The sequence below is a fragment of the Onychostoma macrolepis genome, chromosome 02 (assembly GCF_012432095.1).
Source record: "Onychostoma macrolepis isolate SWU-2019 chromosome 02, ASM1243209v1, whole genome shotgun sequence".
Taxonomy (NCBI): domain Eukaryota; kingdom Metazoa; phylum Chordata; class Actinopteri; order Cypriniformes; family Cyprinidae; genus Onychostoma; species Onychostoma macrolepis.
Window position 1 is genome coordinate 10744750 of NC_081156.1, and position 25665 is coordinate 10770414.

General features: G+C 37.6%; 2 protein-coding genes and 1 long non-coding RNA gene across 4 annotated transcripts; 1 reads left to right on the forward strand and 2 right to left on the reverse strand.

The window, feature by feature from the left end:
- Positions 1 to 3191: 3191 nt before the first annotated feature.
- On the reverse strand, positions 3192 to 8517 carry LOC131552070 (gastrula zinc finger protein XlCGF49.1-like). The gene is made up of 2 exons (XM_058795536.1): positions 8244 to 8517; positions 3192 to 4128 (listed from the first exon to the last, which is right to left on the reverse strand). Exons 1-2 carry the CDS (start codon positions 8320 to 8322, stop codon positions 3395 to 3397), a joined length of 813 nt encoding a protein of 270 aa, XP_058651519.1. The 5' UTR covers positions 8323 to 8517; the 3' UTR covers positions 3192 to 3394.
- An 8090-nt stretch (positions 8518 to 16607) lies between these two features.
- Positions 16608 to 22613, reverse strand: LOC131552063 (gastrula zinc finger protein XlCGF49.1-like). Of its 2 annotated transcripts, none has more exons than XM_058795513.1 (2): positions 22338 to 22613; positions 16608 to 17531 (listed from the first exon to the last, which is right to left on the reverse strand). In XM_058795513.1, the coding sequence occupies exons 1-2, from the start codon at positions 22414 to 22416 to the stop codon at positions 16759 to 16761; spliced, it is 852 nt and encodes a 283-aa protein (XP_058651496.1). In that variant the 5' UTR covers positions 22417 to 22613; the 3' UTR covers positions 16608 to 16758. The 2 variants fall into 2 exon arrangements, with proteins under 2 accessions (XP_058651496.1, XP_058651504.1); XM_058795521.1 differs by lacking the exon at positions 22338 to 22613 and adding an exon at positions 19243 to 19379.
- Positions 18157 to 19405, forward strand: LOC131552099 (uncharacterized). Its single transcript, XR_009273891.1, has 5 exons — positions 18157 to 18173; positions 18268 to 18365; positions 18467 to 18546; positions 18777 to 18872; positions 19265 to 19405. It is a non-coding gene; the product is annotated as an uncharacterized LOC131552099 (long non-coding RNA).
- Positions 22614 to 25665: the final 3052 nt, after the last annotated feature.

A 25665-nucleotide genomic window follows, 5' to 3' on the forward strand; every position in this document is an offset into this window, starting at 1 on the left:
GTCCTATTGTGTGATGGAAAATAAAATAAAAAAACTCTAACATTGAAGATAAACCTCTCTCATGCTATTTGTAACTCTAAGAGTGAGGATACATTTTTTTCTCATGTTATTTGTATGTTAATTTGTATGTTGTCAACTACCCATATACAGTCATGACCAAAAATATCGGCACCCTTGGTAAATATGATCAAAGAAGGCTGTAAAAATTAATCTGCATTGTTAATCCTTTTGATCTTTTATTTAAAAAATTAACAAAAAAATTAACCTTTCATTGGATAATAAGAATTTAAAATGGGGGGAAATATCATTATGAAATAAATGTTTTTCTCAAATACACAGACACAATTATTGGCACCCCTAGAAATAGTAAAAAAAAAAAAAGAGTAAAATATCTCTGAAGTATATTCCCATTCATATTCACAATTTTGAGCACTCCAGGGTGATAATGAACATGTAATTATCCAGCCATGGCTTCCTGTTTCACAGAAATATAAATAGGAGGGAAAACAAAGCCCAAATTCCTTTAATCATCATCACAATGAGAAAACCAAAGAATATATTTCTGATGTGCAGCAAAAGATAATTGAGCTTCACAAATTAGTGAAGTGGCTTTAAGAAAAGAGCTGGAGCAGTGAAAATTCCCATCTCCACCATCAGGGCAATAATTAAGAATTTACAATCAACATAAAATGTTAGGAAACTGCCTGGAAGAGGCCATGTGTCTATATCGTCCTGATGCACGGTGAGAAGGAGAGTTTGAGCGGCTAAAGACTCTCCGAGGACCACAGCTGGAGAATTGCAGAAAATAGCTGAGTCTCGGGGTCAGAAAACCTTAAAAAAAATAGTCAAACAGCAGCTACATCGGCACATGTTGTTTGGGAGGGTTTCAAGAAAAATTCTCCTCGCTCATCCAAACACACACTCCAGCATATTCAGTTATCAGACACGACTGGAGCTTCAGATGGGACTGGCTTCTATGGTCAGATCAAACTAAAAAATGAGCTTTTTAGCAGCAAACACTCAAGATGGGTTTAAAAAGTACCCCATGTGTACAATGAAATATACTGCTGTATTTTTGATGTTGTGGGCCTGTATTTCTGCTGGAGGTCCTGGACATCTTGTTTAGACGCATGGCATCATGGATTCTATCAAATACCAACAGATAAAAAATCAATAAGTGACTGATTCTGTTAGAAATCTTATAATGTTTGGATCTTCCAAACGTACAATAATCCAAACACAAAGCTCAAAAACCACACAAAAATGGGTCACTGAGCACAAAACCAAGCTTCTGCTGGTCGTTCCAGTCCTCTGACCTGAACCCTGTAGAACATGAGTGACCTGAAGAGAAGAAGCTGTGAATCTAAAGGGTCTGGAGTGATTCTGGATGAAGGAATGGTCTCTGATCTCTCGTCAGGTGTCTCTAACCTCATCAGGCATTATAGGAGAACATTTAGAGCTGTTAAACTGGCAAATGGAGGTTTCAAAAAGTATTGAATAAAAGGGTGCCGTTAATTGTGGCCAATGTGTATTAGAGAAAAAAACATTTATTTCATAATGATATTTCCCCCCATTTTAAATTCTTATTATCCAATGAAAGGTTAGATTTTTTTGAATGTTTTAAATAAAAGATAAAAAGGATTAACAATGCAGATTAATTTTCACAGCCTTCTTTGATCATATTTACCGAGGGTGCGGATATTTTTGGCCATGACTGGCTATATTATATAGAAATAGAATATTAATATATATTTCTTCATGCACCTGTTCTTTAGCTATATTCTAATTTATAATGCAAAAAAATGTACTGATATCGCCACGTTCTTTGTACATAATTGCTTAATTTATTTATTTATTTATTTTAAAGCCCCCCCTGAACTTCCCGCTGCGCTGTATCTCGATCTCTCATTGGCTGAAGGTCATCGCCGATCTGTGTTTCAGTCAGAACTCATTCACACAGCGTGATTGTGAATCTCCGACAGCTCCAGATAGCATCCCAAATATTTCACGCGCGTCGGCGACGCATCGGTGTTTCTCTCGGATCGCGTCTTTGGTAATTCACACTGTGTGATTGTCACTCGCGTGAACGAGCTCCGATTTACCTCCGATGTCGGGCATTTGTCAGCGATTTCACAAAACCTGTCGGCGAGTGAAAATCAGGGCTAAAATCGTGCAGTGTGAACTCGGCATAAGGTGTAGGAATAAGAGACAGACCGTGTTTTTGAATGGTAGGGTATAAAGGCGCCTTTGATATTATTTTCATCTACAGTAAGCCACTAGATGGCACAAAAACGTGGCGTAGCACTTTGCAAAACATTCGCTTTTCAACATGCGCGTGTTTATGTGTCTGATCCCTGACGCGATCGCGCGCAGCAGCGCAAAGTTGATTCTGTGCTTACTTGATCTAATATTTTATGTTTTTTTTTTAATGTTGTAGATTTAAGTAGCAAATGAGAATCGCTCAAATTAATGCGTATATTTTGAGACAAAGGTCTTCTTTGTGATTTTCAGTTTTGCTTAAGATAATTAAAGCGACAGTTTTTAAACAATGAAAGAATATGTAAAAGTATGGTATTTGGGGCAAAGAGGCCTCTGCTGTCGGGGCTAAAGACGCACAGTAATTAACATGATAATTAATAGATCGCTGACTTTTCCGTTTGTGGTTAGATTCAGATGGTAAATATAATATATTATGTTGTTATAAATAGGCTATCATATATTATGTATGTGTTCATATTAGAGATAATCACCATGTTTAGAATGAAACCATCATATTTAAAAACATGATCTTAATCATATCATATAATAAAATATAATTTGTTTTTACTACAATTACTACTGTCTCCTTCAATACTTCCAGAATCTTTACTTATTAAAATGATTGTTTCTGTATTTTAAAATATATATTTTTTTATATTAACATATTTTAATGACAGTAGGCCTATATTTATTTAACCTTTTCTTTTCTTTTTTTTTTCAAATTAAGCAGAAAACAGTACAAACTTTGCAAAAGTGATTGTTTTGAAGAAATATTAACTTAGACATTATTAAACGAAACATTATTTTAGCTAAAGTATTTGTATCAATACCGTGTGTGTGGGGGGATAAAGGCCCCTCTTGCCACCTCATACATTTATAAGATTTTTAAACAAAATAAACAACTTGAATGATTTATTCATTAATGTTCAATGCAATGTATACATTCTTTCTGCAATTATACATTTTAGGCGCAGTGCATGGCACATTTTTTCTTAAGGTGGGCCTTTAGCCCTGTTGTACCCTACCATACACAAGTAATTTTATACATTTAAAAATATTGTTACTCCTGAATTTTAAACCATAGACATGTTTTAATTATTTAATGCGTTGATCTACGACTGAAATGGTAGGAACTTCACTGCAGGGAGTGTGTTTTAGTGAAGGACACATTCAGTCCTGAAGGCCATCCATGAGCTGAGGAGCCACTCTGGAGCATGAATCTCTCTAGCGGCCTGTATTTATTATGTATGAAGGACTTTAAATGTCTTTGAAGAGCGGTCATCTGGTTGAAACTCCTCCCGCATGGAGCGCAGTGATACGGCTTCACTTCACTGTGAACCATCTCGTGTGCTTTCAGGTGCGCTGCCGTATCAAAACCCTTCCCGCACTGAGGACAGATGAAGGGCTTCACACCAGAGTGACTTTGTAAGTGTATCTTAAACTGTCCATTCTGTGCAAAAGTTTTCCCGCACTGCTGGCATGTAAAAGGCTTCTCTTGAGTGTGGATTCTCATGTGGCCCGTAAGGCCTCCTTTTTGTCGAAAACTCCTCTCACACTGAGTGCACTTGAACGGCTTCTCTCCGGTGTGGATTCTTATGTGTTCTGTAAGGCTCGCTCTTTGTTTAAATCCATTTCCACAGTACTTGCATGTGAAAGGTCTCTCTCCAGTGTGAATTCTAATGTGATCCTTCAGGCTTCCTTTACATGTGAAACTCTTTCCACACTGACAGCAGGTGCACGACTTTCTAGCTCCGTTTCTCCGAGTTCTCTTTTGTGACACATTCTTTTTAGAAGATTTTTCATGCAGTTCTTTACTTTCCTCTTCAACGTCACTCAGTTCTTCGCTTTCCTCTTCCACTTCCATCAGCTCTGAAAGAAACAAATTCAATTTACTTAAAAAAAAAAATTAATTAAATTGACAAGAAATAAATGAGAAATAAAAGTGACCCCCATGTAACAACAAAACACAACCAAGCTCAAGCATCTATATTATATCATCATGTATAATAGAGGCTCATTCATTTTATCACAACAATTTTATAACCATAAGGTTATCAGGAAAATCTATTTAAACATTAACCAATATTTCCTGGGTTTTGTCTCCACAACATGAAAATAGTGCAAAATACTGGATAAATTAACCATAATAATAATAAAGGTTGATAGTGGGTTTGGTATGACAGAAATGTTTCAGAAACAGTAATGCTTTGCTACACAATGTGTGTCTAAGACCATCATAAGGAGTTATTCTTACGGGTGGAAATGTTAATGTTCCGGGTTAAGAGGGGACAGTTCACCCAAAAATGAAAATTCAGTCATTATTAGTTTAGCATGTACAGGATTATGATGGTTATTCAAGGTGTTATTATAGGAAATAAAGAGAAATATTTGCTAATTTAGTTTAATTTTAGACATATAAATAGGCCACAGGTCAAGTTATACAGTTTTTCTTGCTTCGTTACTTTAATGCATTTCTCAGATCAAAAATGAAATTCTCAAAACTACTTTGTTCAACCTCCACATCATCGAGTCGTTCTTTTGAACAAGATGCGATTGCTTTGGTTCATTCATGCAGCTGATTATGTACATTCGTCTGTGGTTTCCTACATTATCAGCTGCTAATGTCATGTTGCTCAAGATGTATTATATAGATGCAAATCAGACCACTATTACAGTTTTTCTGGATTGCTAACACACAATTCATGAAACAATTCACCATTTTCTCACAACTATAAAAACAATCTCAAAACTACACACCGATTTGTGCAAACTTCAGACTTTCAGGTCAAAGTCAAACATTTTAGTCAAAAACTAAAGAGCTGATAAAATGTAAAAACTGTAACTTGAATGCAATGTAAGTCGCTTTGGATAAAAGCGTCTGCTAAATGCATAAATGTAAGTGTAAATGTAAAAACATATTCTCTTTTGTCAGAATCTAATCTTTGTCCTCAGACGACACACAAAGCTGTCAAATACACAGACTATTTTCCTGACCAGAGAACACTAGTGAGATCAATTCATAACACTGTCACAAAAACCTGCTTCTAAAAAAAAACCTGTAAAGTGATCCTACAGTAGATGAAAATCACTAGAAGAGAAAAGTTCAAAGACCAAACAACTGAACATACAGTAAACACACACTGGAATGTACTGTCAGTTACTGTACATACATAAATAAATAAATTCAGCATCCTCTGCCAAGCTGCATTACAGTATTGGTGATATCCTTATTTGTTATACTATAACAGTTTCTTAGTCTTCTGAGAAAAGACTTTCTCTGCGTCCCTCGACAGACTCAGTTCTGCACAAATACATGTGAGAAGTACTCGGCTACAAATCAGTTCAACAGTTATGAGTTTGAGGCTGTGTGCTACAGTATTTACAGTACAAGTCCTCTCATCTGAAGTACTGTAATTGTAATGTAAGTAGATGATCCTGCAGGCAGCTTTCCTTATGATCATTCCAGCACAAGAACATGCTCAACTATAGCGCAACAAATGACCTTTGACCTCGTCCCCTTCATTTTTCTTTTCTCCTCCTATTCCTCTTTGTCTCCCGCGACCAGGATTCATTTTCCAAAACACATAATCAGCTCTTGTTCATATCATCCTGAGATTCTGACTGCTGTCATCAGTTCTGCTACTGAAAGTTCACACAGGGGTAAATGTGTGCTATTTGTGTTCATTTTGTGATTCTTGAGGTAGTTATGTTGTGTGTTTGTGTTTTCAGAATGAGAACATGGTTAAATCTGTGCAAAATGATGCTGTTCTTGTGTAGAGTTTTGCAGAAAACACTGAGCAAATTGGAGCATGTCTCAAAACAGGTCAAATGTGTTAAAAGTTTTGAGAAACGTGTCTTTGTTTCAAGAACTGTATGAATGGTTTGGAAAATTGTGCCAAATGAATCAGTTACAGTGTGTTAGCAATCCAGAAAAACTGTAAAAGTGTAACTGTGAATCATATCCAGTCTTTTTCAATCAATATCCCACATACAGTAATGTGTACATCTGTACTTTTGAAATGGATATACGGCATACATAAGAAGTGCAGCCTTCTGATTTCAGTACAGTAACTGTCATCCAAACTGTTGTCATAGTTTACAGCAGGTAATACTAACAGAGCGCAGTGTTTTATTGACAACATGACTAAGCATTCATCTTGTTTGTGAACAATGACACAAGGACTTTTTGTTCTGATGGCACTAATATGTGATCCTGGACCACAAAACCAGTCTTAAGTGTCAATTTTTCAAAATTGAGATTTCTAAATCATCTAAAAGCTGAATAAATAAGCTTTATGCTCATGTATGTTTTGTTAGGATTGGATAATATTCGTCTGAGATACAACTATTTGTAAATCTGGAATCTGAGGGTGCAAAAAAATAAAAATATTGAGAAAATCACCTTTAAAGTTGTCCAAATGAAGTTCTTAGCAATGCATATTACTAATCAAAAATGAAGTTTTTATACATTTACGGTAAGAAATTTACAAAATATCTTCATGGAACATGATCTTTATTTAATATTCTAATGATTTTTGGCATAAAATGAAAATGTATAATTTTGACCCATACAATGTATTGTTGGGTATTGCTACAAATATAGCTGTGCTGCTTATGACTGCTTCTGTGCTGCAGGGACACATATGTTCATTGACATAAATACTTACTTTTGAGAGATGAACTAAAGATTTTGAGTAAGTTACAGGCTTTTGCAGGAAATCCATTGTGTGGTGCTGTTTGCACAAATAGTTTTGAGAAAATACTTTGGTGCATTTCTCGAATTATCCTTACTGTAATACTGACAAAGTGACAAACAAAAACTGTAGGTTTTGAACAATGGATGCAAACAATGTATTTCCTTTCTTTCTTACTGTGTAATACTGTATTCAGAACCACCAATGCTTACAGATTGTTTTCAATCTCGCGTTCCTGTTTACCATGAATTTTTCAAGGAATTTTTAATCTCTCTGCCAATTACTTTCAATCTTGTACAGAAATGTAGACAGGAGCTCATGAACGAAGAGCTTTATGTTTTGAATAACTGTGTGTATATGATATATCCAAAAATATAATATTATGGTGAAAGTGTTTGCAACGTAAGACAAATGTTTGCTTTTGTGATATTTTGAATGCAGTGCTTCATTTTGAAAGAGATGCGAGGCATTTTGCACTTTGAGTGCAATTCTTGGATTTGTGTGTAAAGTTTTGAAAATGTGTGAAAGCAGCTGTAAACATCGGATAGATTTTAAAATCTTGTTAATTACTTATAAAGCCCTGAATGGTTTAGCTCCTCAGTACTTGAGCGAGCTCTTATCACATTATAGTCCTTCACGTCCACTGCATTCTCAAAACTCTGGGCATTTGATAATACCTAGAATATCAAAATCAACTGCGGGCGGCAGATCCTTTTCCTATTTAGCACCCAAACTCTGGAACAGTCTACCTAACACTGTTCGGAGGAGAACTGGCCAAAAAAAATAAATATTCTTTGTTATTGTCCTCTTGCATTGTTGACACATTATTTTCCTGCTGACACTGTAAAGCTGCTTTTACATAATAAGTATTGTATAAAGCGCTATATAAATAAAAGTAAAAAAAAAAAAAAAAAATGTAAAAACTGTTGTATGGTCAGATTTATTAATATTATTATTCAAATCAAACCATCCCTCTATTTAAATTACTTGCACATATAAAACAAATACGTGATGTCATTGACAGTAAGTTGCATGCAAATTATCGTCGGACATCCGTACAGTGGTCTTGCAATAATCATGTATTAGCATCATATTTTGTGTGTTTATCGTCTCGAGAGAACGGTGCAAACGGAAGAGATCGTTCGGTGAAGTTTCACGAGGACTCGGTTGTTTTAATACCGATCTGCGCTACTATTGCTGCAAACACACCGACACACGGATATAATGCTGGAAACAGTGTTCCACACACAGGAATAAGAGCTAATATAGATCACTGTTAATATCACAGACCTCTCTGCTCGTCGGTGTCTTTCTCTCCGTGTGTTTCTGCATCACTCGCGTCTTCTTTCTCGTCTTTAAGAAACTCCATCGTTCCGGTATTCAGTCGTTCCTCCGGGACTCCTTCCTTCTTGTTTGGCGGCTGAACCGAGCGCTTTCTTCGGCGGAATGATCTGTGTGTGTGTGTGTGTGTGTGTGTGTGTGTGTGTGTGTGTGTGTGTGTTGGCTGTGTGTGTGTGTGTGTGTGTGTGTGTGTGTGTGTGTTGGCTGTGGGAGTGTGTGTGTGTGTGTGTGTGTGTGTGTGTGTTGAGTGGGAGTGGCTGACTGAAGGTCTTTCCGAGGCAGCGCTTACAAAAGTGCAACGCAGTGTTTGCTTAAACAAATACAACACAGGACTATAAACGGCAGTTATACTGTATATGTGCATATAATCTATTGTTACATTACCTACTATGTTTTTTTTTTTTTTGTTTTGTTTTTTTACTCAGTATTGTATTGTGAGATTTATTTATTTGTCTCTCAGCTGTGACAGTGATTGACAGGACTGCTCTATCTGAGTCTTGACTTAAACTCATACAATGACGAAAACAAGAAGAGGCAAACGAGTCTGTTTGTTTCAGGAGTTGGACACATCCATCCATAAATGATGAAAAGTCAAACATTTGATTTACAGTGCATTGATTTCTATTTATCTGCAGGATGTTTACTTCACAGCAGCTTCGTTGAGGCGATTTTTAAGCCTCCTGTATAATGCATTGCCTGCATCCACTGGAATGGGTTACAAAATACTTTTTTATTTATTTATTATTTGATTTATTTTTCAAAACTCAAAGTTGTGGTGACAAATGTGTTAAAGGCTTTCTTACAACAACAATCACACAACACCTCGGAGCCAGACTGAACAGAACATCCTGAACTCCGTCATTAACAAAGCAGTCCATGATGTAAATGAAGCTCCTCTGGTCTTCATGTTAATGAAGCTCAATGTGTGATGATTCTCGCTGATCCATTGACATTCATGAAGAGCATTTCACCCCAAATACAGCAGAAAAGACATGGTTTGGACAGTTTACATTAGAGCCTGAGTGAAGCAGTCTGCTACAGCAAACTTCATACTCGCTAGTTTTTGCAGTATTTTTTTAATTTTATTTTTAAGTGACCATTTGCAAAACTCTATGCATCATGCATCATTTACACTGAGGCTCTATTTTAGGATCTAACATGCAGTTGTTTGTTGAAAACAATCATCACATTGTAACATTATTCTAAAGTCAGTCCTGCATGTAAGAGAGACACAGTCACGTTTCTGACATAGTTTCAGCAATGCAAACACTTCAAGCAGTCATATGTGTCAATCTGATGATTTATGACTATAATTATGTCAATCATGAATCTCATGTCATTAGGGTCCCATCTCTCCTGATTGAGATGACAGCAGCTGACAGCCCTGTACTGGACAGATGTGAATTTACGACTGTATTTATGACTTCTCATGCCTGTCAGGACCTTCCTCTCTCGTCTCCCTCTGCTTATGAATAAGAATAAGTGCAAATGTGTTTGAGGATGAAAGACGTGTCCATGTCACACCTGTAAATGGCTCAGTTCTGCGTGATTGATTGCTTAAATGTTAATGAACCAAAGAATTAATTCACCACACAGTCTACAGGCGTCTGAATAAGAGTAAAGGTGTTGTGTTTAGACATGTGTGACTGACAACACCTCAGTAACATCAGCACTGTATGGCAACCCCCCTTGATATCAGGAATTGGATTTCAACTAGTAAAAAATATAATTCTTGATATCTGTAATTGTATTTTCACTAGTTACATGTCACCATAGGCTGCCATTCAAATTCAATTGTTGATATCAAGAATTGATTTCTTACTAGTTAAAATTCCAATTGCACATAGAAATACAGAAATATAATTATTACTAGTAAAAGCCTTTATTTTTGATATCAATAGTTACATTGTTACTAGTAAAAATGTGAATTCCAGATATCAAGAATTAATTTGTCACTAGTTGAAATGTTAATTTTTGATATCTGTAGATGTATTTAGTTGTATAAACAACTAAAATTAATGAGTAAGTTTGTTGATGTTTTTGTTTGTTTGTTTGTTTGTTTTGAGCTGCTGTACCAAGATTGTGTTTACTTGCAGTAGTTTAGTAAATATGGTGACATTTTAGTGGCACCTTAATAACTAAAAACCTGCCGCGGGTGTTCACAGCCATTGTTATTGTCGCGGTTTACATTCCCCCGTGTGCAAACGATAAGGACGCGCTTCGCGAGCTGTACAGCGCCATCAGCGAACAACAAACAAATAACCCAGACTGCTTTTTCATCATAGCCGGTGACTTCAACCACGCAAACTTAAAGACAGTTTTGCCAAAGTTCTACCAACTTGTGAACTTTGCAACAAGGGGAAATAACACACTGGACTTATACACAACAGAAAAGAACGCGTACAAGGCTGTACCCCACCACCATGTCGGGTACTCGGACCACATCTTTGTTATGCTAATCCAGCATACAGACCACTTCTCAAACTGGCCAAACTGGTTCAATAACTCATCACAATCTGGCCAAATGATGCTACCTCAGCACTGCAGGACTGCTTCCAGGACACAGACTGGAACATGTTTAAAGAGGCGGCCACCTACAACAACCACACAGACCTGCAGGAGTACACTGAAACTGTGACTGCTTACATCCAAAAGTGCACTGATGATGTGACGGTCACCAAGACCATCACCACACGCGCCAACCAGAAGCCATGGATGACAGCAGAGGTTCGTGGGCTGCTAAAGACCAGAGATGAAGCTTTCAGATCAGGAGATAAAGCAGCCCTCAAAACAGCAAGAGGGCTGTTGAACCAAGATGGCAATCACTTCACAGACAGTAAAGACACACGGAGTCTGTGGCAAGCTATTCAGACCATCACAGACTACAAGCCCCCGCCACAGGCCTGTGATGACGACACATCCCTCCCAGATACACTCAACCACTTTTATTCACGGTTTGAAATGCAGAATGACACACCTGCACAAAAACTGCCCACACCTCCCAACGACCAGGCGCTCTGTCTGTCTCCAGCCGACGTAAGGAAGACCCTATCTAGAATCAACCCACGCAAGGCTGCGGGTCCCGACAACATACCTGGCCGTGTACTGAAAGACTGTGCTGCACAGCTGGCAGATGTCCTAACAGATATCGTCAACACCTCGCTGAGCCAGGCAGTCGTCCCCACATGTCTCAAATCCACAACAATCATACCGGTACCAAAGAAATCACCTGTGTCCTGTCTAAATGACTACCGTCCCATAGCACTGACTCCAATCATAATGAAGTGCTTTGAGAGGTTAGTCATGCACAACATCAAAACCAGCCTCCCCAACACACTCGATCCGCTCCAGTTTGCATACCGTCCGAACCGCTCTACGGACGATGCAATCTCCTCCACTCTCCACCTGGCTCTTACCCACCTAGAAAACAAAGACTCTTATGTTAGAATGCTGTTCATCGACTTCAGCTCAGCATTCAACACAACAGCTCATTATTAAACTAAACCTGCTGGGCCTTAACAATTCCCTTTGTAGCTGGATCCTGGACTTTCTAACCGGAAGACCTCAGTCAGTCCGTGTCGGCCACAACACCTCGAGCACTACCACACTGAACACAGGTGCCCCACAAGGCTGTGTGCTCAGCCCGCTGCTCTTCACGCTGCTGACCCACGACTGCACTGCCAAGTCCAGCTCCAACCACATCATCAAGTTCGCTGATGACACAACAGTGGTAGGTCTCATCAGCAACAACGATGAAACGCACTACAGAGAGGAAGTGGCACAGCTGGCTGAATGGTGTGGCACTAACAACCTGTCCGTCAAAGAGCAACCCTCCACCCATCCTCACTACTTTCTACTGGGGCACCATTGAGAGTGTGCTGACCAGCTGCATCACTGTCTGGTACGGGAACTGTAGTGCAGCAGACCACAAGACCCTCCAGCGGACAGTGAACACAGCTGCAAAGATCATCGGTGCCCCTCTCCCCTCCATCCTGGACATTTTCCTCACACGATGCTCCAGCAAAGCCAATAGTATCGTGAAGGACTCCACACACCCCTCCCACAGTCTCTTCCAGCTCCTACCATCAGGAAGACGGTACCGGAGCATCAGAGCCCGCTCTGCCAGACTGCTCAACAGCTTTTTCCCCCAGGCTGTGAGAGTCAAGTCAAGTCAAGTCACCTTTATTTATATAGCGCTTTTACAATACAGATTGTGTCAAAGCACTTAACAGTATCAAATTGGAGGATAGAGTGTCAGTAATGTATAATGATAAGATTAAACACTCAATTTTCAGTTAAAGGCATTTCATTATTGAATTCAGAGATGTCATTGTCTAGCTCAGTTTAGTTTAAATAGTATCTGTGCAATCAAATCGGCGATAATCGCTAGAAATTAAGTGTCCCCAACTGAGCAAGCCAGAGGCAACAGCGGCAAGGAACCAAAACTCCTCTGAGACATAATGGAGAAAAAAACCTTGGGAGAAACCAGGCTCAGTCGGGGGGCCAGTTCTCCTCTGACCAGACGAAACCCGCAGTTCAAAAGTTTCTATTTCTATTTTAATTTTGTTGCAATTTCTAACAATAGTAGTATTATGTAGTTAGGTATTTTATTATATTTTAGTTATTTTGTTATTTTGGTTGATATATCTGGGGATATATCTCTGGGGTCATCCGGGCGTCCTGGTCTCCGCCCGGCGATCAGGGCCGCAGGCGTCACCTCGGCGCCGACCCACCATCTGATCGGACACGGACCGAGAAACAGACTAGGAAAGAAACAGACAAACATTAGCGCAGATGCCATTCAACTTACGATGTAACGAGTACATCGTGTGTTATGGGGAGTGTTCGGTTCGGTTGATCTAATTAATGCAGCCTAACAATCCTTTAACGGATTTGAATAATAGAAGCGTATTAATGTGTTATGTGTAAGCCAGGCTAAAGAGATGGGTCTTTAATCTAGATTTAAACTGACAGAGTGTGTCTGCCTCCCGAACAGTGTTAGGTAGACTGTTCCAGAGTTTGGGTGCTAAATAGGAAAAGGATCTGCCGCCCGCAGTCGATTTTGATATTCTAGGTATTATCAAACGGCCAGAGTTTTGAGAACGCAGCGGACGTGGAGGACTATAATGCGATAAGAGCTCGCTCAAGTACTGAGGAGCTAAACCATTCAGGGCTTTATAAGTAATTAACAAGATTTTAAAATCTATCCGATGCTTGAGAGCCCTGAACTCAAATCACCCCGCCACCCTCTGAACCCCCATACAAACCCCCTACCTCCTGAAACATCATCCGACTTGTCTCACGAGAACGTGACGATATCCTCGCAAAATATTTTGCAATGTTTACATTAGAGCTGTACCATTAATCGTTAAAAATTGCGCTTGCGATCTTGATTCAAACACCCACGCGATCTTATTCCTGAATGACAACGATTCAGCTATGCTATTAAGACTGTTTCACATTGCGAGTGTCAGTGGATCGTGAGATGTTGATGAATTAGAGGGTCGACCATCATCACGCTTCCGATGTGAACGCTGTCAGACTAAACATGCGCTGCTCACACTCCGCTGACGCTTACGATGTGAAACAGGTGTTAAAGACATTCAAATCTGCATTCATGCCGCTGCTGATCCAGAAAGAGCAACACAAACAGTCTTTTCAACCACACATTATTTCTGGGTTACACACATTTAAATAACCGAAGTACTGGGATGAAAGTTTATAGTTTGGGTATAAACACTTATTGTCAACAGTAGAGATCAAAACGAAAGTATCTTAACACTTGTATTGTAACGCTTATCATCTTCCGCCAGGAGGTGGCGACAACCTGTATAAAAAATTTATTTGACATTGAATCATTCATTCAGGAGCCAGGGGTTTGTTTTGTTGTTTCCTCCTCTTTTCCTTTGTTATTGGTTCTTTGCTGTCCTTTAAATGTAGGGTTCGTGATTGGCTGGTGGAACTGACGTACTTGAACCAATCATGGACTGGGACTTGTGATTATAAGCTGCTCAGGTGACAGGAAGAGGAGGAGTTTTTGGAGACTTTGAACTTTTGTGTTGGCGGGCTTTGCCCTTGAGTGTTGCTAGCAGTTTGTACCTTTATTGGTGTGGTTCATTTGTTTGTTTTGAGTTGCTATTGAGTTTGTACCTACCTAAACTACAGCTCAACAAACCTAGAGGGAAGTGAAAGGAGAGAACGTCACGTGACATACATATCACACTCACGTAGGTTTGTTATTGTTAGAAACACTAGGTAAGAAGCGTGTGCTACCTGATGTATGTTTGCTTTATAGTGAGTGTAGATTTAGTTAGGGCATGTGTCACGCCGAAGACTTTTTCTTTTCTCTTTTGTTTTCAGTTATGTTAGAAGGTTGGGATCAGTTAGTGTTTGATTTTTGTTTTGGTTACTTTCTTTGATTTAGCACCGCTTGTGATCCTTCCCTTCTGTGGTTTGTTTCAATTCATTTTTGTATAAATTGTGTATATAATACTACTTTTTTTCCTTGATTGTTTTTGCTTCTTCATTGGTACTTTACTGTAAATAAAGCGAACCACGTTAGTTACTCCAGTTGTTTGTCTCTGTGTTGCTCCGTAGTAGTTGATCTCAGGGAATTAAAGCAATGGCTATCCTTATTATGTTTGCTCTTTTCCATACCCCGAACCACTAGGGGGCGTAACACCAACAGTTAAACAAGTCTTTATGAAGTGAGACACTGACTCCTTCATTGAATAAATTTTTTTTTTTTCAATTTAGTTCAAATGAATATATATATATATATATATATATTTAAAAGACTTAAGCAATGAACATTTTGTCAGAACAACTAGTAAATTACTTTATTTTGTGAGAGAATCGTGATCTCCAATTTATAAAAAAAACAAAAAAAGGGGGGTTCTCAATTTATCCAGAATCGTGCAGCTCTAGTTTACATGTTCTTTATTACTGCATATAATTCATTAAAATAGAAGTTTAATTTCATAAAGTATAAGTTGATTTCAAAATGCTGAATAAAAGACTATTTCCCCTATATATTTCATCATTGAGGATTTAAAAAAAAAAAAAATGTCAAAAAATCTTGTCTCGTCTCGTTCTCGTGAACCCAGTCTCGTATCTCGTATCTCGTCTCGTGGGATAAGTGTCTCGTCAGACCCCTAATGTTTACATGCTCATGCACTACAAATCATCTTGCACTGTTCCCCAGCCAGCTGCTTGACTTGTTTCTCTTTGCACATGTACAGTATTATGTGAAGCATTCGCATAGTTTGTATAGTTTTTTTCTTTTTTAGTTTATGTATAGGTTAACATTTATATATTATATTTATATAGTCAAAATCTGTCAGTAGGTTAGTTTGTGTATAGGTTTATAGTGTTTTACTTCTTTGTTGTATGTCTGTATTTATTTGCCACACCGTGGCCCTGTGAGGCACGACATCTCATTCCACTGTATGTCCCCACATGTAGCGGAATGACAATAAAGCTCAACTTGAACTTGAACTTGAACTTAAATAAATGCATACATACATACATAAATGGATAGATAAATAAATCGTAGAAGTTGTGTTATACTGAGTGAATGAAGTTAATTAATGTGAAAATTCCACCTACTCGGAAAAAAAAATTGCGTCCAACGTTTCATTCTTCACATGTATTTAACATGGAAAACAGCAATAAAAACGTTCTAAAGGTTGAAGTAGCTCCCACTCGGTTAACTGAATTATTTATTAAAATAATAAAACAATGTTGTCAAATTTATAGTGTTGGCTTTTCTGAGGTAAATGTTATGTTGAGACTGTTATGGCAATTCACAAGCTTTATTCACAAGTTTTACTGACAATTTTTATTTATTTTTTTAAACAGTGATTGATCAATTACATGAAACATTAATTTTATTGAATTATTCTGATTTTCATCAACATGCCTTCTGATGTTCATTCATGATTATTTTGTGCTGTAAATCAATGTATCAAGAAGGCAACTGGAGTTTGCTCCACCAAAGTTTCATTGTACATGTACAGTGACAAAGTTCTCTTATCTCTCTTATCTCTTATCTTAAAAAGAGGAATAGAGGCGCTGAATACAGTGACCTCACGTCACATTAAACAGTGTAAAAACACATTTATTGTTTGTATTTCGTGATAAAATTTGCAGAACTTAAAGGCAGTGAAAGCTAACATCATGTTTCCTGGTGATATTTCCCAAGGGTAACATGCACAGGGTGAAAAGAAACGGTCCTAGTACTGAGCCTTGTGGTACTCCATACTGCACTTGTGATCGATATGATACCATTAAGGTGTTGAAATAAGAGACAGACCTTGTTTTTGAATGGTAACATACACAAGTAATTTTATTCATTTAAAAATGTTGTTACTCCTGAATTTTAAACCATCCGTTTACAGCAATAGACATGTTTTAATTATTTGTTTAATACATTCATCCCCCTTTTATTAAAACAGCAGGAACTTCACTGCAAGAAGTGTGTTTTAGTGAATGACACGTTCACTCCTGAAGGCAAACCATGAGCTGAGAAGCCACTCTGAAGCATGAATTTCTCTAGTGGCTTGTATTTATTATGTATGAAGGACTTTAAATGTCTTCTAAGTTCGGTCATTTCGCTGAAACTCCTCCCGCATGGAGCGCAGTGATACGGCTTCACTTCACTGTGAACGTTCTCATGCCTTTTCAGGCCTCCTGCCAAATTAAAACCTTTCCCACACTGAGGACAGATGAACGGCTTCTGATTAGAGTGAGTTTTTAAGTGAATTTGTAAGTTTCCGTTGTGTGCAAAAGTTTTCCCACACTGCTGGCATGTAAAAGGCTTCTCTTGAGTGTGGATTCTCATGTGGCCCGTAAGGCTTCCTTTTTGTCGAAAACTCCTCTCACACTGAGTGCACTTGAACGGCTTCTCTCCGGTGTGGATTCTTATGTGTTCTGTAAGGCTCGCTCTTTGTTTAAATCCATTTCCACAGTACTTGCATGTGAAAGGTCTCTCTCCAGTGTGAATTCTCATGTGATCCTTCAGGCTTCCTTTACATGTGAAACTCTTTCCACATTGACGGCAGGTGCACGACTTTCTAGCTCCGTTTCTCCGAGTTCTCTTTTGTGACACATTCTTTTTATACTTTTTAGAAGATTTTTCACTCAGTTCTTCACTTTCCTCTTCAATGTCACTCAGTTCTTCACTTTCTTCTTCAAGTTCACTCTGTTCTTCGCTTTCCTCTTCCACTTCCATCAGCTCTGAAAGAAACAAATTCAATTTACTTTTTTTTTTTAAAATCAATTAAACTGACAAGAAATAAATAAGAAATAAAAGTGACCCCTATTTTATATATATTTTATATCATCATGTATATGTTAAAGGTTCATTTTATCACAACTCTAATCCTTATTATTATCCTCATTATAATATTTCCTGGGTTTTGTCTCCACAACATAATTGATAAATTAACCATAATAATAATAAAGGTTGATAGTGGGTTTGGTATGACATAAACGTTTCAGAAACAGTAATGCTTTGCTACACAATGTGTGTCTAAGACAAATGTTGTGTGATTACACAATACGTGTGCACTGTAAAAAAGCCAACTTTCAAAAAGTCCTCCTAATAAACATAAAACAGTAAAATGAACTATGATATTTTCATTGGAAGTGTTCATGCATTATACTAAGTTGATTCAACAAATTCGTTGCTTAAATGTTAAAAACATGCAATATTTTGTTGATCTAACTAAGAAGTTTAAGTTTTCATTGATTCTAACGTTTCTTGTTTGCGCGTGCGCAGTTTGAACCTTGAACGCATGCGCACTTTGATACTTCAGCTACTTGGCTGTATGACGAGATTTCAAAAAGTTGATGCTGATGAGGGTGATATCGTGCCTGGTATGTAGTAATAATATTTTATAATCGATCAATTTTATTTGCCATGTATAATGAATATGGTCTTCTCAAACTTACGGCCTAATCTATTTTGCAGCGTGTTTCTGTTTTCGCGCACTTTTGTGTGGTTGTCGATGCTAACGTGAAGGACGAGTGGCGTCGTGCTTGATCGATCCAGCTTTTCTATAAAATTAAGTAAGTACTTTTTTTTATTTTTCATAATCGACTGTATTTTATTTGCCATGTATAATTAATGTTTTGCTCTTCTCAAACTGACGGCCTAATCTATTTCGCAGCGTGTTTCTGATGTTGTGCACATTGAGTTCTTTTCAAAGCTGACGTGCCAGATAAATCCAGCTTTTCTATAAAATCACTGGTACGTAGTTATCATGTTTTATAATCGACTGTATTTTATTTATCATGTAAAAAATGCATTGACCGTGTAGACATCTTCCTATATTATATGGGTTTGGATTAACGTGGGTTAGAGTAAAAGATGACAGAATCATTTTTGGGTGTACTGTACCTTCACCTCCTAAAGCAGAAAGAACAAATGCAGATTTTATAAACAAAATATATGTTTGTTTGTTTTTGTTTGTTTTTAAGGTGAGTGACATTACCAAACATCGTAAAACAACGGCTCTTGAGGGATTGCTACTTTTCCTGCTTGAGAAGTCAGCAAATTTGCTCAAGATATGCCTGGTAAATTACCATTTTCATACCCTATTTCCAAATCCATTTGTAAACTATATATATTTTACATGTATTCAGTTTATTTACACAACAAACAATAATAATAATAATAATAGGGGTGTATGATGCGTGTATTCGTACAGAACGGTTCACGGGCAAATTCCCAATGGAAGGGCAGGCACGTGCCCTGCTCACCCAAAAGTCCCCACTCCAAGGACTCTACCTTTTGAAGGGAGTAGGACATAGGGATTATCACTTCCATTTGGAATTTGCCCAGTGAACCATTCTGTACGAATACACGCATCATGCACCTCTAAATAATAATAGTAATTATTATTATTATTATTATATGTAAATTTACACTTCCATTAATACCTACCTCCCATCCATTATTCTCCCAGGATACGAATTCTGTGAACTGCTGCACCAAAGGTGTAAAGATTGGAATTCTGACTGTGGAGGAAGATGATGTTGCCGGTGTTACATCGCAGCCCACTGTTATCAACATGGCCATAATCTTGGAGGAGGCCATTGTGCTTGAGGACATTAAAGATCTTCCATCTGCATTTGCATATTTGTTTGGCCTCTTATATGCATTTAACATGGAATATCTGAAAGAATTGAAGTACACTTTTGAAGTCATCATGGATCTAGGTGGTACCTGCTCAGCTAGAGTGCAGTCATTGAAATCCAAACTTTGCTAAATGGATGAAGCCACTTAAATGACGTTCTTGCGTTGGCTTTTTTAATACTTTTATACTTAATGACTACAAAAACACCTGTTTTCATTCAGTGTGCTAATTACTGCTAAGGTTTTTGTTTATTTGTTTGTTTGATTGTTTCAGCCTTTGCCTTAAAGGAAAATTCACCCAAAATGAAAGTTCATTATTTACTCACTCGTGTTGTTCCAGACCTGTGATTTTCTTTCTTTTCTTGAACACAGAAGAAGATATTGTGAAGAAAGTTGACAACTAAAGGGTTGACTGTCATAATATTTTAATCCTATGGCAGCCAGTCAGTGACTACCTTCAACTGATCGGTTATCAGCATTCTTCACAATATCATCTTCTGTGATCAAAAGAAGAAAGAAAGTCAGGTTTAGAAAAACTCCAGTTGTAAATTAGAGTAAATGATGAAAAACTTTCATTTTGGGTGAACGATCTCTTCAGGCTGGAGTTTCTCCTAGTGTTTTTTTTTTTTTTTTCCTGGACAAAGTAATTGTATTTTATTTCTGTGTAGACACTCTACTTCCAAAGATCTGGGTCAAGATTCGATTACAGGCATATCAGTGTATGTTCTGACAAGAAAAAAGTACAGTGTACTTATAGCTGCTGAGTAGGGTTTGTAGTGTACTCGGATGCTTTATTTTTCTTATATATATAATGGCAAATTGTTTTTGAGGAACATTTAGGTTGATGTTAAAATATGCAGAATAGAAGTTTTCACATAATTGTTACTTTAAAATCTACCAAAAATGTTAAGTACATTTGCAAATGTGCCTCATGTCACAGGACAGCTAACATTGTATGGTATAATTAACACCGGTTTTGTGGATTTCTTTAACATTCAATGCATTGAATTCAGTGTATAATGTTAAGAAGTTAAAAGGCAATATTTGATACTGTTATGTCATTGCTGTGCATTGGACACAGAATGTTTAAATAAAAAAAAATTATTTGACCTATGTTATGGTCTCTTCTTTAATTAGACTATTTAAATAATATATAATAAATCAGTCTAGGCCTATTTGTTCAGTAAACAAAAAATATTTAGTTCTGTAATTCATTAGGTAAACATGACAATTTATGTTGTGTCAACTTGTAACCTTAACGTAATCTTTTGAGTTGGGTGGACTTCAGTCCCTGTTTGTTGAGTTTACTCAAAAAAGCGCTTGCGATAGGTTGCCTTATTATTTTAAGTTTACTCAACTTTTTTTTTTTACAGTGTGCACCATCATAAGGAGTTATTCTTACGGGTGGAAATGTCAATGTTCCAGGTTAAGACGGATGAAGATGCCCCCTTAAAGTGACAGTTCACCCAAAAATGAAAATTCAGTCATTATTTACTTACCCTCATAAAGTTTTGAACACAAAAAGAAGATATTTTGAAGATTGTTGGTAATCAAACTTTTGCTGATAGACATTGATGTCCATAGTTTGAAAATACTATGTTGGTCAATGGGGACCAGAACTTGTTTGATTACCAACATATTTCAAAACATCATCTTTTTTTGTTCATCAGACTAAAGAAACTCATGCAGGTTTGGAACGACATGAGGGAGAGTAAATAACAGAGTTTACGTTTCTGAGTGAACTATCCCTTTAAGAACAATGTGCATTTACTTTTACATTGTAACATATTTAGAAGTTTAGCATGTGCAGGATTATGATGATCAGTCGATGTGTTATTAAATAAAGAGAAATATTTGCTAATTTAGTTCTAAAAGTAATATTTGTTTTTAAAGTGCCAAAATACTAAATCAACTGTTCTATTTATAATTGTGTTTTGATTATTTAGCTGAATAACTGATGACAGACAAAGCAGAATCCCAGAAAAAGAGATTATTTTTGAAAAGTAAATGTATTCTTTGACTATACTGGCTATATACAGGCATATGAATATTTACATATTTAATTACCTATATATTTTTAGAAAATATATCATAATACCAACACTATGAATGAAAATTAAATTATTTCACTCAGCCTATAAAAGCAAATATGTCTGAAATTGAATTAATGGAAATACTGAATAATAACCCCATTGATTACAAAAAGTATTACATTTACTTTTAAGTATTACTTGTCACTCAGATGCTTCAGTGCAAAAGGTTCTCTGTTTATCTTTTTGCTTAAATATAATAAATCTAAAAAAACATTTTCTTTCTCCACAAATCTAAAACATTAATGTGTCCACAAATCTCTCATTAACAGTCACAAAAAAAACTTGGATATTCAGCATATGTTTCAGCTGCCTAAATCTCACAAATGTTGATGAAATGACTCAATTAAAAATAGCGCAGCCATTCAGAAAAAGTGTTGGGATGATTTTGTGCTATGCCATGCATGTGTAGACTTCATTTGATGTAGATGTGAAAATAACTAGATGTAAAAACTGTTGCATGGTCAGATTTATTAACATTATTGTTAAAATCATACCGTCCCTACTTACATTAGTTGCATATATAGGATAAAACAAACACGTCATGTGAAGTTGCATGTAAATTATCGTCGGACATCTGTCAGCAATAATCACAATGTAGCCTATTAGCATCATATTTTGTGTGTTTATCGTCTCGAGAGAACGGTGCAAACGGAAGAGATCGTTCGGTGAAGTTTCACGAGGACTCGGTTGTTTTAATACCGATCTGCGCTACTATTGCTGCAAACACACCGACACACGGATATAATGCTGGAAACAGTGTTCCACACACAGGAATAAGAGCTAATATAGATCACTGTTAATATCACAGACCTCTCTGCTCGTCGGTGTCTTTCTCTCCGTGTGTTTCTGCATCACTCGCGTCTTCTTTCTCGTCTTTAAGAAACTCCATCGTTCCGGTATTCAGTCGTTCCTCCGGGACTCCTTCCTTCTTGTTTGGCGGCTGAACCGAGCGCTTTCTTCGGTCGGTGTGTGTGTGTGTGTGTGTGTGTGTGTGTGAGAGAGTGAGTGTGTGTGTGTGTGTGTGTGTGTGTGTGTGTGTGTGTGTGTGTGTGTGTGTGTGTGTGTGTGTGTGTGTGTGTGTCCGAACAGTTGTCCGAGGCAGCGCTTATAGCGGTTGGAGACCAACAGTGTTTCCAGAGCAGAGGTGGACAGTGACGAAGTACATTTACCCGAGTATTGTACTTATAAGTACACTTTTTGAGTATCTGTAGGCCCTATTGAGTATTATTTTTTCTGGAAACTTATGACTTTATCTACATTTGAAAGACAAATATTGTAGGAGGCTGTAAACGTGACTTTTTTCAGACAACCTACTGTATAATCACTCTTCTAGTGTTAGGTGAAGTGATTTCCCAGCATTTTTTGAACACTGACCAGTTGCAAATGTGATATTCACGTACAACAGTTCAATAATGAGAAGTTAATATATTACACACAATATTGTCTGATTTTGAAAAACCGTGTAAATGAAAATATTAGCTATAAAGCCTATAAAGTGAGTAAAGCTAAAAAGTGAGATCACTATGCTTTTGTGGGGGTGGGTAGGGGTGTTAAATATTTATTTTATTTTATTTTTTATTTTTTGTCAGCTTACTTGTTTCATCTCCATAGGTTTTTAACATTCTAAAAGCTCTTTATTCCAAAGATGTACTACAAGCTAGTCAGTGTATTCTACGGAGCCCTTTAAAGGACATTGTGGTGGGAAAAATTTGGGGTGGTGGGAAAAAATATTTTTCTAATGTTTTGCGTTCTCTCGCAAAACCATTTGAGTTCGGACAAACTCTTCCTGTTTACTTTGCAGCTTGCAGTGGTTACAGCTCGTGTCACAATGGAGTGGTTCATAGAGTTTTATTTTGAACTTGGACTCAAATAAATTAATAAGTCAGTGCTTAGTTCAAGGCACGGTTTTGGGACATAATAAAACGCTTAATGTGGCTTAATGTTTTAAAACAGTAACTTGGAGGACCAAATTCGATAATAATAAAAGCTGATCAAATTATTAGGCTAATATTAATAACCTTATTAATAATATTACTAGACAGAATATCCCAGAATATGAACGCAACGCCCTGCACGTAGCCTAAGCTTTTTCTCCCCATAAAACGCTTAAGGTAGGCTATAATGAAAACGGTGATTTTCCATTGCATTCATATTCTGGGCTATTCTCCTTTATTAATAGTAATATTATTAATAAGGTTATTAATGTAAGCCTAACAATTTTATTAGTATTTATTATTATCGAATTTGGTCCTAATGTCACTGTTTTGATACATTAAGCCACATTAAAGCGTTTTAGAATGTCCCAAAACCGTGCCTCGAACTAACCACTGACTGACTGTATTTCTTTATACTTGAGTCAAAGTTCAAAATAAAAACTCTATGAACCGCTCCATTGTGAACATACGAGCTGTAACCACTGCAAGCTGCAAAGTAAACAGGAAGACTTTGTCCGAACTCAAATGGTTTTGCGAGAGAATGCAAAACATTTGAGAAAAAAAATTTTACTCCCACCCTGAATTTTTGCCACCACAATGTCCTTTAAAGGGCTCCGTAGTATTCAGATGTAATGTATTCTAAGTTGCTTCAGAGGCTTAAGATATTGAGGCTTAAAGGTCCCATGACATGCTGCTTTTTGGATGCTTTTATATAGGCCTAAGTGGTCCCTAGTACTGTATCTGAAGTCTCTTTCCTGAAATTCAGCCTTGGTGCAGAATTTCAGCCACTACGAGCCAGTCCCACAATGAGCTTTCCTTAGGACGTGCCATTCTGTGTCTGTAGCTTTAAATGCTAATGAGGAGGAGAGAGGCGGGGCAAGGTGGAGGGTGGGGGTGTGGCCTTAACCAGCTTGCGCTACCATGCGCTAATGTAGACAGTGGATGTATCGCAGTGGCTCGTAGACACACAGTCCTTCAAGCTTTTCAGTTTGACCCAGAATCTGATCCGGATGGAGAAGCACCGGATGAAGAAGCTGCAACTCAGCGGCTACAGCAGGACGTCTCCGAATGGTTAGTTTAAAATATTGTGGATACAGTACTTTAGTTGGTTTGTTTATGTATGCTGTTACAGTTATTATCATGTAGCTAATGCTAGCCATAGGCTCGGATGACTGTCGTGCTTCGCTCGTTTGCAAGCCATGATGTCTCTCGAGGAAAATAATATATTGCGCTCGCCTCGCACGGTAGTAGCTCATTTTCTCATGGGCGGCAAAGCAGAGAAAGGGGAGGTAACCTTTCCCCGTATGACGACATAAAGGGAAGATTCCAGATCGGGCATCTGAGCTTTCATTTTCTCAAAGAGAAGCAGGAGACCCAGGGCTTGGTTTACACCGATCGCCATCTCTAGCCACTGGAGGACCATAGGCAGGCTACGGGAACTCATATTAATGTTGAGCTTTCTTGTAGCTCAAATAGTAGAGCATGGTGCTAGCAACGCCAAGATCATGGGTTCGATTTCCAGGGAAAGCAAGAGCTGATAAAATGTAAAAAAAAAACTGTAACTTGAATGCAATGTAAGTCGCTTTGGATAAAAGCGTCTGATAAATGTAAATGTAATGTTAAAAAACCTCATAAAGGGAAGTTTTCATGCCATGGGACCTTTAAGAGTTAATAATCCGGACTAAACGTCAAGAAAGATTTATGGCTTTGACCTTTTGACCTTACCCCTCCCCCCACATAGCCCACCCACGTCGCAGCCTTGAGGCCACCCACGTCGTGTTGACCCGTGACCTGTTAATGATGTCCAGATGTGGAAATCAGCATATGTGGAATTCCGATGTCGACCTGTGACCTCCTGTGAGGAAATATGATGTTTGCACAACTCTGTCCGCTGACAAAACCATAAATAAAGTCCTGAGGAATGTTTTTGAACATTAAATGCATGTTTTGAACTCCCACATCCAGGGCCCATCTATGGTCCACATGCTCAGGAATCCAGTTGCATTTTTGGTCTCTCTCTCTCTCTCTCTCTCTCTCTCTCTCTCTCTCTCTCTCTCTCTCTCTCTCTCTTTCTCTCTCTCTATGGGATATGTGAGAAAAAGAAGGTTGTATTGATGAGCAATATCAAAATAAGTAAACAGATCATGAGGACATATCACAATATGTGTGTGCGCACCCACACATGTAATCTCTCTCTCTCTCTC